This window comes from Malus domestica, chromosome 08, assembly GCF_042453785.1.
Source record: "Malus domestica chromosome 08, GDT2T_hap1".
Taxonomy (NCBI): domain Eukaryota; kingdom Viridiplantae; phylum Streptophyta; class Magnoliopsida; order Rosales; family Rosaceae; genus Malus; species Malus domestica.
The window spans coordinates 10,518,154-10,530,108 of record NC_091668.1 but is presented as its reverse complement, the minus strand read 5'-3'; the positions used below and the strand labels follow the sequence as shown (position 1 = coordinate 10,530,108).

The 11,955-nt window shown below is 36.4% G+C and overlaps 1 protein-coding gene across 1 annotated transcript; it reads right to left on the bottom strand.

The window, feature by feature from the left end:
* Positions 1-781: 781 nt before the first annotated feature.
* On the bottom strand, positions 782-7,429 carry LOC103441195 (flavonol synthase/flavanone 3-hydroxylase-like). Its single transcript, XM_029106974.2, is given in 6 exon segments — positions 782-1,089; positions 1,092-1,127; positions 2,145-2,177; positions 2,179-2,375; positions 2,378-2,433; positions 6,869-7,429. Coding segments are annotated over 6 exon segments (975 nt in total). The 5' UTR covers positions 7,342-7,429; the 3' UTR covers positions 782-909.
* Positions 7,430-11,955: the final 4,526 nt, after the last annotated feature.

The window sequence follows — 11,955 nt, the reverse complement described above, 5'->3', positions numbered from 1 at the left end:
ACCAGCCCTCGTTATGCAGCCGTCGCCACCACACACAAACTCCTTCTATCGATACCAACCCTCTGTTTCGTCTGCATCTCACCAGCTCTTCCACCGAAGCACCTCATCCGCCAATACCAACTCGCATTGTACTTCCTAATTCACCCTGCAGTCCTGACGCCCAATCCCTATTCCACCAAATTTGACCTTTGTCTTCACCAAATCATACATAAAATACGAGATAGAATTGTTACCAGATCTTATTGTCATATATAAGGTGGGTTGTGCTGGGAAGTGCTACAATGGGTTGTCGGTGTGTGGGTCAAGATGGGTCAATGGAGAATGGCTGTGGACAAACAGAAAGCAAAAACCCACTGTGGTGGCTAATGGACGAGATTGAATGGTCGACTCGGCGGTTGAGTCGAATCAATTTTGGCGTTCTTGTTGGTATATGTAAGTTCAGTGTCGTGGTGGTGGTCAAGGTGTAAGGAGTCGGCGGAGGAGAAACAAAGGAGAGGGTGCGCTACTGGTGGAAAGTACAAGGGTATTTTGGGTACAAACGTTTGATTCCAGAAGGAGGCTTCCTTCGGGAATTCAATTACCACCTCCATGTAGGTAATTGAATTCTGGAAGATTAAGGAATTCGATTCCGGATTTTAAGTGGGTCCCACTTACTTTTTCATTCCCTACATGTTAATAAACACCAGAATGCTTCCGGAATACGATTCCGTTTCTTTCCATTCCATTCCCGTTTAGTAAACATGCCATAAAAGGTCAAGAAATTGTTTGAACCCGCAACACACATTCAAACAATTATTTCATATTAATAAGGTACACACCACTCACAACACCAACAAACAAAAAAGGAAAAGAAAAATAAACAAAACCACCCACTTCTTAATTTTATTTATTTTGGTGCTTATTGTTTATTTATTGGGGAAGCTTGTTAATCTTACAGTAAACATAGTCGCCGTACTTCTTGGTCTTGTACTTTGGTGGATTAACGGGGTTCACAAGCTGTGGATGAGGACCTACAACGTGGTCTGCTGGCGGCTCCAAGAACACAGGCCATGAGATTCTTGTCTTATCCTTGTTCACAGTGGTCCTGTCCTGTGTAGGACACCCTTGTACTTTCCATTGCTCATTATCTGCACAATTAATTAACTTAGTGATTAGAAAAGGAGGGTTGAGAGCAACTCCAGCCTTGCTGGTTGCTCGGGCGTCAGGCGAGGAGAAAGGGCCCTCGGGCCGGTGGGAGCAAATCCAGCGGGGAAGGGCCCGAGTGAGGGTGGGAGGTCGAGCGAAGGAGGGGTGGGGAGTCGACGGGCCGAGGGTTTTGTAAATTTTTATTTTTTTTGTGTCAGAGAGAGAGAGAGAGAGAGAGATAGCTTTTGTAATTTTTTATTATTTAAACAAACATAAAAAACTATTATTTTTATTGCTTATTGTCAGGGGGGAGGGTTCCAAGGGTGGAGATGTAAATGGCAATTACTGTTCATTAATGGTAATTAATATTCATTTAAGGCAATTACTGTTCAATAGGGTGGATTGAATAATGGATTGCCAGGGGGAGGGCTCCATGGGTGGAGTTGCTCTGATGGTGAGTTTCATTGTGCCGAAAACAAGGCTCAATATATAAAATATCATAATACAAAGTACTTTGATACTTGAAAAAAAAAAATTTAACCATTTATATTATAATACTTGATGTATCGAATCATATTTTGAGCATACTAAAAAATTTCTCAAATTTTGGGACCATTAACTACAATAATGTAGGAGCACTGTAATACATGATGGTCTTCTAACTAGTATTTATAAAAGGTGTTGCGTAACTCTAAATATTTTATCTTTCACTTTTCTGCATATGAACTTTATTTGGGTTTTAAAATTAGAAGCCTAAAACTTCTTTAGATTATGGATTGAAGGTGTATCTTTTATACAATGATATATTTATACACTAATAGTGGAGGAATAAATCAGTATTAAACTCGTCATTTATGACATTTAAATTTAAGATCTTTTACTTATAAGTGAATGAATAATCCTAAAGTGTAGTATTAAATGACGGGCTGAAAGTGTTAATTATTTTTTATTTAATATTAAGGAGCAACATGCATATTATGATTTAGGTGGGTTACCGTAAGTAGTTTATAAATAGGTACCTCCATCTGATCACCAATGTGGATGACAATTGACAAGGGCATTAGGGATGTACTTAACGTCATACCACCGGCCATCTTTGCAAGCCTGGAGGCCCTGAACATCGTTGGGGACGAGAATGGTGACGGTGGACATGTCGGTGTGAGCCACCACTCCAAGGGCAAGATCAGGGCGAGGACATGGTGGGTAGTAGTTAATTTTGAGAAGGTACTCCAAGTTATCACCACCAGCAGCCTAAACAGTTTTTCCACCACCTTGTGCATATGCTTAGCATACTCCTTATTAGCTTCCCTGCACCCCATCAAATTTAAAATAGTTAATTATTAATGTTATTGAGAAACACTTTTTTAAAATACTTTTCCTTTTTTCTACATAATTAACTCAATCCTTCTAACTACTAATAATGTTATTGAGAAACACTTAACTACACAAATAGAAGAAGAAAGGAGAAACTTCCAATTGTAGTGTAAAGTTAGTCCAGCCTAGAGTGAGTTTGTATTTTCTTCGTTGAAACAAGATTTTAAGTATTCATGTATATAAAATGGGATTTGGTAGTGCTCAGCTTTATTTATATATTATTATAAGCAATATTTTGCATTATTTAGACGGATATGACGAAAAATGGTTTGAACTCAAAATGATGTGTGTCAAAGAAGAAAACATAGTTTAACTCTTTTTCTCTCCACTTTTGAGAGTAGCTCCAGCTGGAGCTCGTGCTCGAGGGATAGGCTGCGGAACAGGGCTAGAGAGCCCGAGTGGGGAGGTCCAGCATGTGCTGGCGATAGAGCCCGAGCGGCCCCGAGGGAAAGGCCCGGTAGGAGTTGCCAGCCTGAGAGCCCGAGGTGGAGGTGATGCACGCTGACGTCAGGGTGAAGATGCAAGGATTTTCTCATGGATTTTCTGGTCCGAGAGGAGCCTGGAGTCTTGGTTCTGGTCGTCGGACATAATCTCGTAGAGGGTTTGGGACTGGGTCGGTCGAGGCAGACTGATTTGACCCGGTGAGTTGCGGCGGCGGCGGTTGGGGAGAAGGAGAGGGGCTTGGAAGGCAAGGAGGTGGGGGAATAGAGCTTGGAAAGGGATCTTGACGGCAAGAAGGAGAGGGTTTGACTGGAGATGAAGGACTGAGAGCTCTGAGCTTGGTGGGGGAATTAAGTGAATGGGAAAGAAAACCCAGAAGTGGGATTTTTGTGGAGAATTGAAAGAAAGTAAAATATTTTCCGGGAAAATGAAGAAAGTAAAATATTTTGTATTATTTTATAAATAAATAAAATACTATTATTTTATTGCCTATTGTCAGGGCTATTCAAGTGTAGGGGTGAAGATGTAAAAGACAATTACTATTTATTAAGGGCGGTTATTGTTCACTAGGTGAATAGCATAGTGGATAGCCCTAGGGGGCCTCCACCACGCTAGAACTGCTTTGATGTATATTTTTGCAGTAATAAAGCAAATAACAGCTTCATATTTTTGCTAATAATTTTTTCAAGGGTTGCACTATTTACTCACCAATTTAATCTTGTACGTGCTTTTTATTAATTTATGTCTTTTAATTCTCTTTATTATATTTAATCCGACGATTGAAAATTGAAAAATATATGTACAAAATAAAATTGGGCATGTAGATAAGTCAGGCCTCAAAGCAAGCCAGGCGTTCCTCTCGTATCAGTATCAGTACGTCAATGTATGTGCTAGTTTGAAAATGGTTTTGTTTTGTGATCATAAAAACGAAAGTGATGGTATGTTGTGGTCCATTAGACAATTGAACTCTAAATTTTACTCTTTTGCATTGTTAATTTTTATTTCCATTTTAGTTATTTACTTTCTACCTCTTTCCATTTTTTCCTCTGACTTCCTTACTTACCATTTAGGGTAAATTATATTTTGCACTCTCGGATTTGGATGGAATTGCAACCTCATACAACATCTTTAAAACTTTTCAATATCATACATATACTATTATTTCATTTTAATTTCATATACAACATCTTTAAAACTTTTCAATATCATACATATACTATTATTTCATTTTAATTTCATACAACTGTTAAGTTAACCGTTAAGTGATAACATGGTAAATATAAATTTCACATTTGTGTTGACGTGACTACCAAACTTATACTACATGGTCAAACAACTATAAAAATATTTAATTAAAAAAATATTTATGATTAAAACTTAAAAAGTAGAAAAGGATTAAAAAAAAAAAAAAAAGAGAGCTCGAAATCTTTCACTTCACCGCCATTCCCACCCAAACTTCTGCAAATGCAGGACCCCGCCCCCAACCTCAGCGTTTTCCTCAATTGGAAATTTTGGATTTTTTTAGTTTTTGGTTTCTTGGTTTTGCTGGGATTAGAGTATTTGAAGTGAAATGGGTAGATTAGGGTCTAGATATTGTTTGGGAAAAGATAACATGATGTGTTTGGTTAGAGGAAAACTGAGAGAAAATGTGCAGGAAAATTTTGGGAATTTTTTCAGTTTTTGGCTTCTGGGATGGAGATCGACGGATCTGGAGCGGGATGTGGGCAGGCAGGACTTGGAAGAAAATAAAAATTGAAGACACCACTGATGGATCTACTGCTAATCATGACATGCAGGTAGCCTTTGATGGTCAACTGGTTCAGAGTTGGCTTGCTCGCATCTTCGCTTTGCTCACTGAGTTGACTCGCTCGTCGGTTTAGAAATCGCCAGCTTCACTTCGCCGTAAATTCATCAATCAGAAATTCAGAAATCAGAATCACCATATATCTTTCTTAAGGGTGTATTCAATTCAAAATTTGAGAGACTTTATAAATTTATAAATTCATGAATTTTTATTGAGTTTAATTAATTTGTAGAGGTATCATATAAAATTTTAATTAAATTCTCTATAAATCTCAGGAGAGATATGAGATTTGGAGATGCTTAAAATATACTACGAAATCTTTCAAATTCCTTCTATTTCCGCATCTTTCTCAAATTCTTTAAAATCAATTTCTAATTGAATACACCTGGAAGTTATAAACTTCTTTAAAATCCTAATTGAATACACCTATATTTTTAAAGATTTTAATAAATTATCTTAATATTCTAATTGAATACATCTTAAATTTCAGAAAATACTTAAAATCATGATTGAATACTTCTAAATTCATTAAAAGAATTAAAATCCCTCAAAATCTCAATTGAATACACTCCCTTAATTTCTTAATTTACATTGGAAATTTGGAATTTGATTTGTTTGGGGTGGGTTTCAAGGTTTTGGAGGAGCTCTGGATTTGCAGGCTGTGTGATTTCGGCGACTTGAGGCAAGCTTTTCAATTGGGGTTTTTGGACTTGAGTTGGGTTCTCAATTGTGGTTTTGGTGGTGAAGGTGAAGGGAGGGGGACAGACGGAGTGGGGAACAAGGGTGAGGATGAACGGCAGAAACTTGCTCGGGAAGATGAAATTTTGTTTTTTTTCGTTTTTTTAAGTTTAAAAAAATATTTTTACCATACTATTTTCTTCTTTTTTTTTCTCAACTTTTATCCATGTGACAAATTTTATGGGGCCCGTGGTATCCTAATGGGCAAATAACTGAGAATTTAATAAAAATTATGACAGAAGTATGAAATTGAAATGAAATAATTCTTTTGGTATGAAATAGAAATATTTTAAATATGTTGTATATGATTGTAATCTCAAATTTAAAAGGATAAAATATAATTTATCTTACTAATTAATAATGTAAATACATACATTTTTTTTTAACGACCACGGTGTATTTCAATGAACAATGACTCTTGATTAATTGAAATTTTCTTGTTGCTTAATATATAATCACAATTCAAATCTAGCAATAAGGGCTCGTATAAAAATGTTTTGAAATGACTAAAGTATTTTTTGTGAAAATATTTTTTAAAATCAATCCTTAATAAAAATTCAAGTAAATCCTCAAAAAATAATTTTATATACTTCCTGATAAAAACATTGATGATTCTATCAAAAAGCACATATAATCCAAAATCTATCAAAAAACACTTATAATCCAAAATTTATTTCACCGAAAGAGTTTTAAGTTATTTTATGAATACTTCCAAACGAATCATAAATTATATTTTATATATATATTCTTTTTTAGAATTGTTATTAGTATTTCAAAAATCTAATTCTACTTTGACAAAAAAATAAAAAGAAAAAAAATCTTATTATATACTTCTCACAAGTATATTTTTTTTTAATTATAAAAAGTTTAAAGTGCCAAATAAGAATTTAAAGTGCTAATTATAAGACCTCTCATTTACTAAGTGGCACTAATATTACATATTTGACACCAATATTTTACTCTTAATTTTTTTTGTTAAACGATATATTAGTTAGATTAAATATAAAATTAAAAAGTCGAACAAGCACCTTAATGTATGAGCAAACACTATTTTTCACCACTTTAATAGTGGGCCACTTGCAATATTATTCTTAATTATATGTATAAGTTTTCATAAATAATAACCTTGGAAAATTCGTCAAAAAATAATAATTAATAACGTTGGAAAAAAGAACATCAAAAAACGACCACGAAATGAAAAAATTATCACAGAAAAAATATACAAAACCCAAACTAAAAGAATAAAATATATGTAAACCACATTTAAAGAGTGTCGTTCTATGCAATTTTGATAAAATTGGAACGACAGCAAGAGTGGATCACTGAATGTGCAGTTCTGTATGTCTAAATAATAGTAATTGGCACTCAAAACAAAGTGTGACTAACCTGTAAGAAGGTGGGTTCTTAGGCCAGAACTGGTAATTAATAACAGATGGAGGCCAAATCTTATTGAACAGATTGTCCACCCACCCTTTCTTCGTAATGCCGCCTTCAGAAATTTCCTTGAAGAGCTTTGTCCCATAGCCTTCAATTGAGCCGGAGTCCGGAGGCTTAGCATAAGCCTCCTTTTCCTCCTGTGGAAGCTCAAAAAACTCCTTCCCAACAGCCTGCAATTTGCTTATGACCTCGCTGGGAATGTCGTGGTTCACTATCTGGTACATGCCCCAGTTGGAGCTGGCCTCAGTAATTTGGACGATGAGCTTTTCCTCATCAGGGTCACTGAAATCAATTGTTGGTACTTCCAAGACTTTCCCATGAACGGTTGTGATTCCCGGTTGCTCGTTCTCCGACCTAATGAACTCAGCTGGGATTGTACCCTCATTGCTTTCGCGTTCTCTTTTCACAGACTCCACTCCCATTTTCTGAAACTCCAAAAAGAAACAGAAAAAGAAAGGTAGCGAACAATCTATTTGAAGGGCTTTAGACTTTTGTGTATCTGATATTATGGTCACACTCCCTTTACGTGAAGTGTTGTATATATATACTTACATATGTGGCAGAAGAAGTTAAGATGCATTCATGAAGAGGACGTGGCTCATTCCTTTTCGCTAGATAGTTCAACCGCCCTCTCTCACAATTCCCATAAAAAGGAAGTGATGTTGTCTCCATTTGCACCGCTATCATCTCTCTACACAATAAGTTGAGTTTCTTTACAACTTGTCTCTCACAATTCCCATAAAAAGGAAGTGACGTTGTCTCCATTTCCACCGCTCTCATCTCTCTTCACAATATATTGAGTTTCTTTTCAACTTGTCTCTCACAATTCCCATAACAAGGAAGTGACGTTGCCTCCATTTCCACCTCTATCATCTCTCTACACAATAGGTTGAGTTTCTTTACAACTTGTCCTTTTGCGCTAGATAGTTCAATTGCCCTCTCTCACAATTCCCATAAAAAGGAAGAGACGTTTGTCTCCATTTCCACCGCTATCGTCTCCTTACTCAATAAGTTGAGTTTCTTGTCCTCACGTTCAGTGATACGTTTGTTGGAAATTATATATTATAATATAAAATATTAAAAAATATAATTTTAATAATTGAATAAAAAATAGTGTTAATTCTATTTCGTAGAAAGATCATGTTTAGGTGCAGCCTCTTGACAAATAATGTATATTTATGGATGAAAAGTTATATCTTTTTAAAAAGTAGCACTTTGGTTCTATATAAAATCATGAAATCATTGGTATTAGATGATAGAAAATTAGAGTTAATTCTTACTATTGAGAAATGGGGTTTTCCCACTCAGTTTCTCTCATTCTTCATATCAAACACAAAACAAATAACATCAAGAAATTACAGCCAAGCAAACCCTATGCACTGCTTCATGTCTATCCAGACATGAGCGAGAGGTAAATATCATTACCGCAATTTTATGAGAATCACTCTATAGGGTTAACGCTACATCTCTACCCTATTAAATTTCATACATTCATATTTCTGATTGTTCCAAATAATAATTTTCTATCTTTAGAATGTTGGAGCAATATTAGAAAATATGAAAATAATAAAAGAATTTCAATGATAATAATCATAAAGAAAATCACAACATCAATAGTATGCAAGATTAATATAAACAACTAGAGAGAAATTAAGAAAGACTGACAAACTTGGTGATTGAGGCTTGCATAAATGCAATGTCCTAAAGACAGAATTTCACACCTACTCTTGCGCTTGTAATTCGGTAGACATCCGTCTCCCAGGATTCAACAATCTATAATCCGAAGTTAAAGCACTTCAGTCTTCGAACTCTAGCAAACTTTATATATTTCGAACTATCAAGACACGACTCAAATTTTGACAAACGAAGAACAAGAGAAATAGGGCTTGTTTCTCTTGTTCTTCGTTTGTCAAATTTTGAGTCGTGTCTTGATAGTACGGAATATATAAAGTTCGCTAGAGTTCGAAGATTGAAGTGCTTCAACTCTGGATTATAGAATGTTAAATCTTGGGAGACGGACGCCCACCGAACTACAAGCATAAGAGTATGGGCGAAATTCCGTCTTTAGGACATTGCATTTATGCAAGCCTCAATCTCCAAGTTTGTCAATCTTTCTTACTTTCTCTCTAGATGTTTATATTAATCTTGCATACTATTGATGTTGTGATTTTCTTTATGATTATTATCATTGAAATTCTTCTATTATTTTTATATTTTTTTAATATTGCTCCAACAATCTAAAGACAGAAGCTACTTATGCAATAATTAGAGAATATGAAAATTCTCATAAAGCAGTGGCTAGATATTGGAAATAGAATATGTTGTGTTTGACGTAAACCCTAGCCCTCTTCGAGAATGAAGATCACTACATCTAATGATGAAACTGAGACATGAATCTTCCCAATTTCAATACAAAGATTTAATTTGATCATTGGGCTAGATGATGGGTTGTCGATTGTATATATACAAAATAACAAAAGATCGTTCTGGGAAATATTGATGATAAATATCAGACTGCAATAATTGAATTAGAATGTCTTGTGAATTTGGTAGTTAGAATTGCATGATATGAAATTGGGTTGACAATAGTATGTGTTTGCTAATTATTCTTTGATGTCGTAAGGTACAATGATACATTACAAAATTAATTAGGGCGTTGAACTACATTTGGTTTATGTATATATTCATCACGGCTCGCCTCGATGATTTGGTTGAGGATCTTTACGTCGTCATGGATGCTAAAATCAATAGTAGGGCACTCCAAGGTTTTCCCTTGAACAGTCGTGATTCCTTGTTGCTCATTATCTGACCTAATGAACTCCTCCGGGATTTCGTCCTTGGATATTGAAGCAATGTCTTGCACTCTCTCAACCTGCGGATGCATTTTTGTATGTATTTTGATTCGCCTGAACAAATTACAAATTTGAAAGCCATTGTGAGTTTTTTTTTTTTTTTAGCGTTTTTTTCTCAAGATCACAAAGTCATAAGCTTGCCACGAAGCACGTATTGTGGCAACAAACCTTCCAAGCAGAATTTCAGAAAGGTGGTAAATGCATGATTCTGGCGGGGCGGATGGGGGACGTGGCTCATTGCTTTTCACTAGCATAATTAGACACTACCCCCTTTCACACGGTCAAATAAAAATATAAATTATGCTATTTTTACGGGTGCTGGCTCTTTCTTTCTTCTTCTTCTTCTTTTTTTTTTTTTTTTTTTAAGGGGTCATAAATAGGTGCCTTCTCCTATTATATCTCTCTTAAAAAGGAAAGAAAATCAAAACTATCTTAATCAATATTCCTAATATAACCTAAAACTCTAAAGCTAGATTGTGGATGCAAATTTCCGCCTACTTCTCATTTGACGAAAATGCACCTGCAAAATACTAACACCTAAGATTAAGGCCAAGAACCTCACGCACCCATGATGAATGGGAGGCTTTGGCCGAAAAATCTCTGATGCCAAAGTTAGAATTTGAGAGAGAAAGTGTTTAGGAATTTTTGGGGAGCAAATGAATTTGCATTTTGGTGGGAGAATGAGGCTATATATAGAGGTCTGGCAAGCCCTCTTTGGAGAAATAGGGACCGGCCATTATTGGTAGAATTATGAGTTTAATTGCAAGATATCATGTGAAATAATATCTTGCAATTAACTTGGCAATCAATCCTAATTTAAATAGGTCAATTAGGAGTTACCTTTTGAGTGGGGATTTGAGAAGGAGAGATGAGAAGGATTTTAATAAATATCATTTTGATCACATTTGACTCTTCCTTGATTGAGCCGTTATTGTCTGTTGCATGCGCATGGGAATCCTGATGTGCCTTAAGGGTAATTTTGTCCTTTTTACCCAAAAGTCCCCATGTCACCTCCATAATTTTCTTGATTATTTTTGGCTCCACAAATGCCCCCACACATGTTGGGCTGCTGGCAGGAAAGGGCAGCAAGTGTAAAGATTTTCCCTTGCTTTAGGAAACATAATATTGTTTCCTATTTTGATGTAGATTCCCCCATTAATTGAAAAATAGATCCTTCTAGGAAAGGGAAATAAATTACTTCTAAAGTTTATTTAAGTCTACCTTAAGTAGATGATTAAATCAACTTCAGAGAGCAACTTATTCTACCCTACAAGAGAAAGAAAGCTAGAGGATATTTGTTCCCCCACCCCTAGCAATATTCTACACTTGCTCGTGCAAGGGACCGTCTTTTGTTGTTTTCTTCATCTTCATGCCTCACCAAGGTAAGAAAATTTTATTTTTCCTTGTCTTCTTAATTTTTGGGAGCCTTGGGGCTTGAAATTTGGCTCGACGGGGGTCGAGAATGTGTAAAAAAAATGGTTGAGGAGCCACAGCATGGCTATTGTTGTAGGGTTGCTTAGTGCAACGGCATCTTGGTGCGAGCCGAGGTTTAGGTGCAACGGCATGGGCCGTGGAGGCGAGCTAGAGCTCGGCTTCGGTCCAGAACCTTTCTACTTGGGTCGATATTAAGAGGTTCTGGATTTTGGACCGCTGGGCTTGGGCCTATGCTAGTAAGATGAAAGAAAGGGAGGCGCGAAGGCACCAACCCCTATCCTTTTGGACCGGGTGTCGAGGCTTTTGAGCCGAGGAAAATGGACAAGGTCGTGGGGCCTGGTGCGGCTGCTTGGCTCCTGCGGTTTGGGCCATGACTTAGTCTTTTGTCCATGGGGCTTGATGCGCTGATTGCTTCTTCTTTTTTAACGTCTAACGAATTTTCCTTGTGTCTTTGTAGAATTTTCTCAAGCATGTTTTCTTTAAGCCACATGGGTGATAATGGTGTACCGCTGTTGTATCATCAAGACGGGTTTTTGAGTAAGGTAGGCTACTTCAAGGCTACTCACTTCAAAATTAGCTCTAATGACTCGTTCAGAGATTTTCTTGAAGCATATAGGCATTCAATTCCATCTAAGGTGCATGTGAAGTGTGTCAAGAAAGGTAGTAGCCGTGAGCCATGTAGTGGGGCTCAAAGAGCCATCAAGTTTTACCCTTACTACTTCATGTTAGGATATACTTTTTCCATGGCGC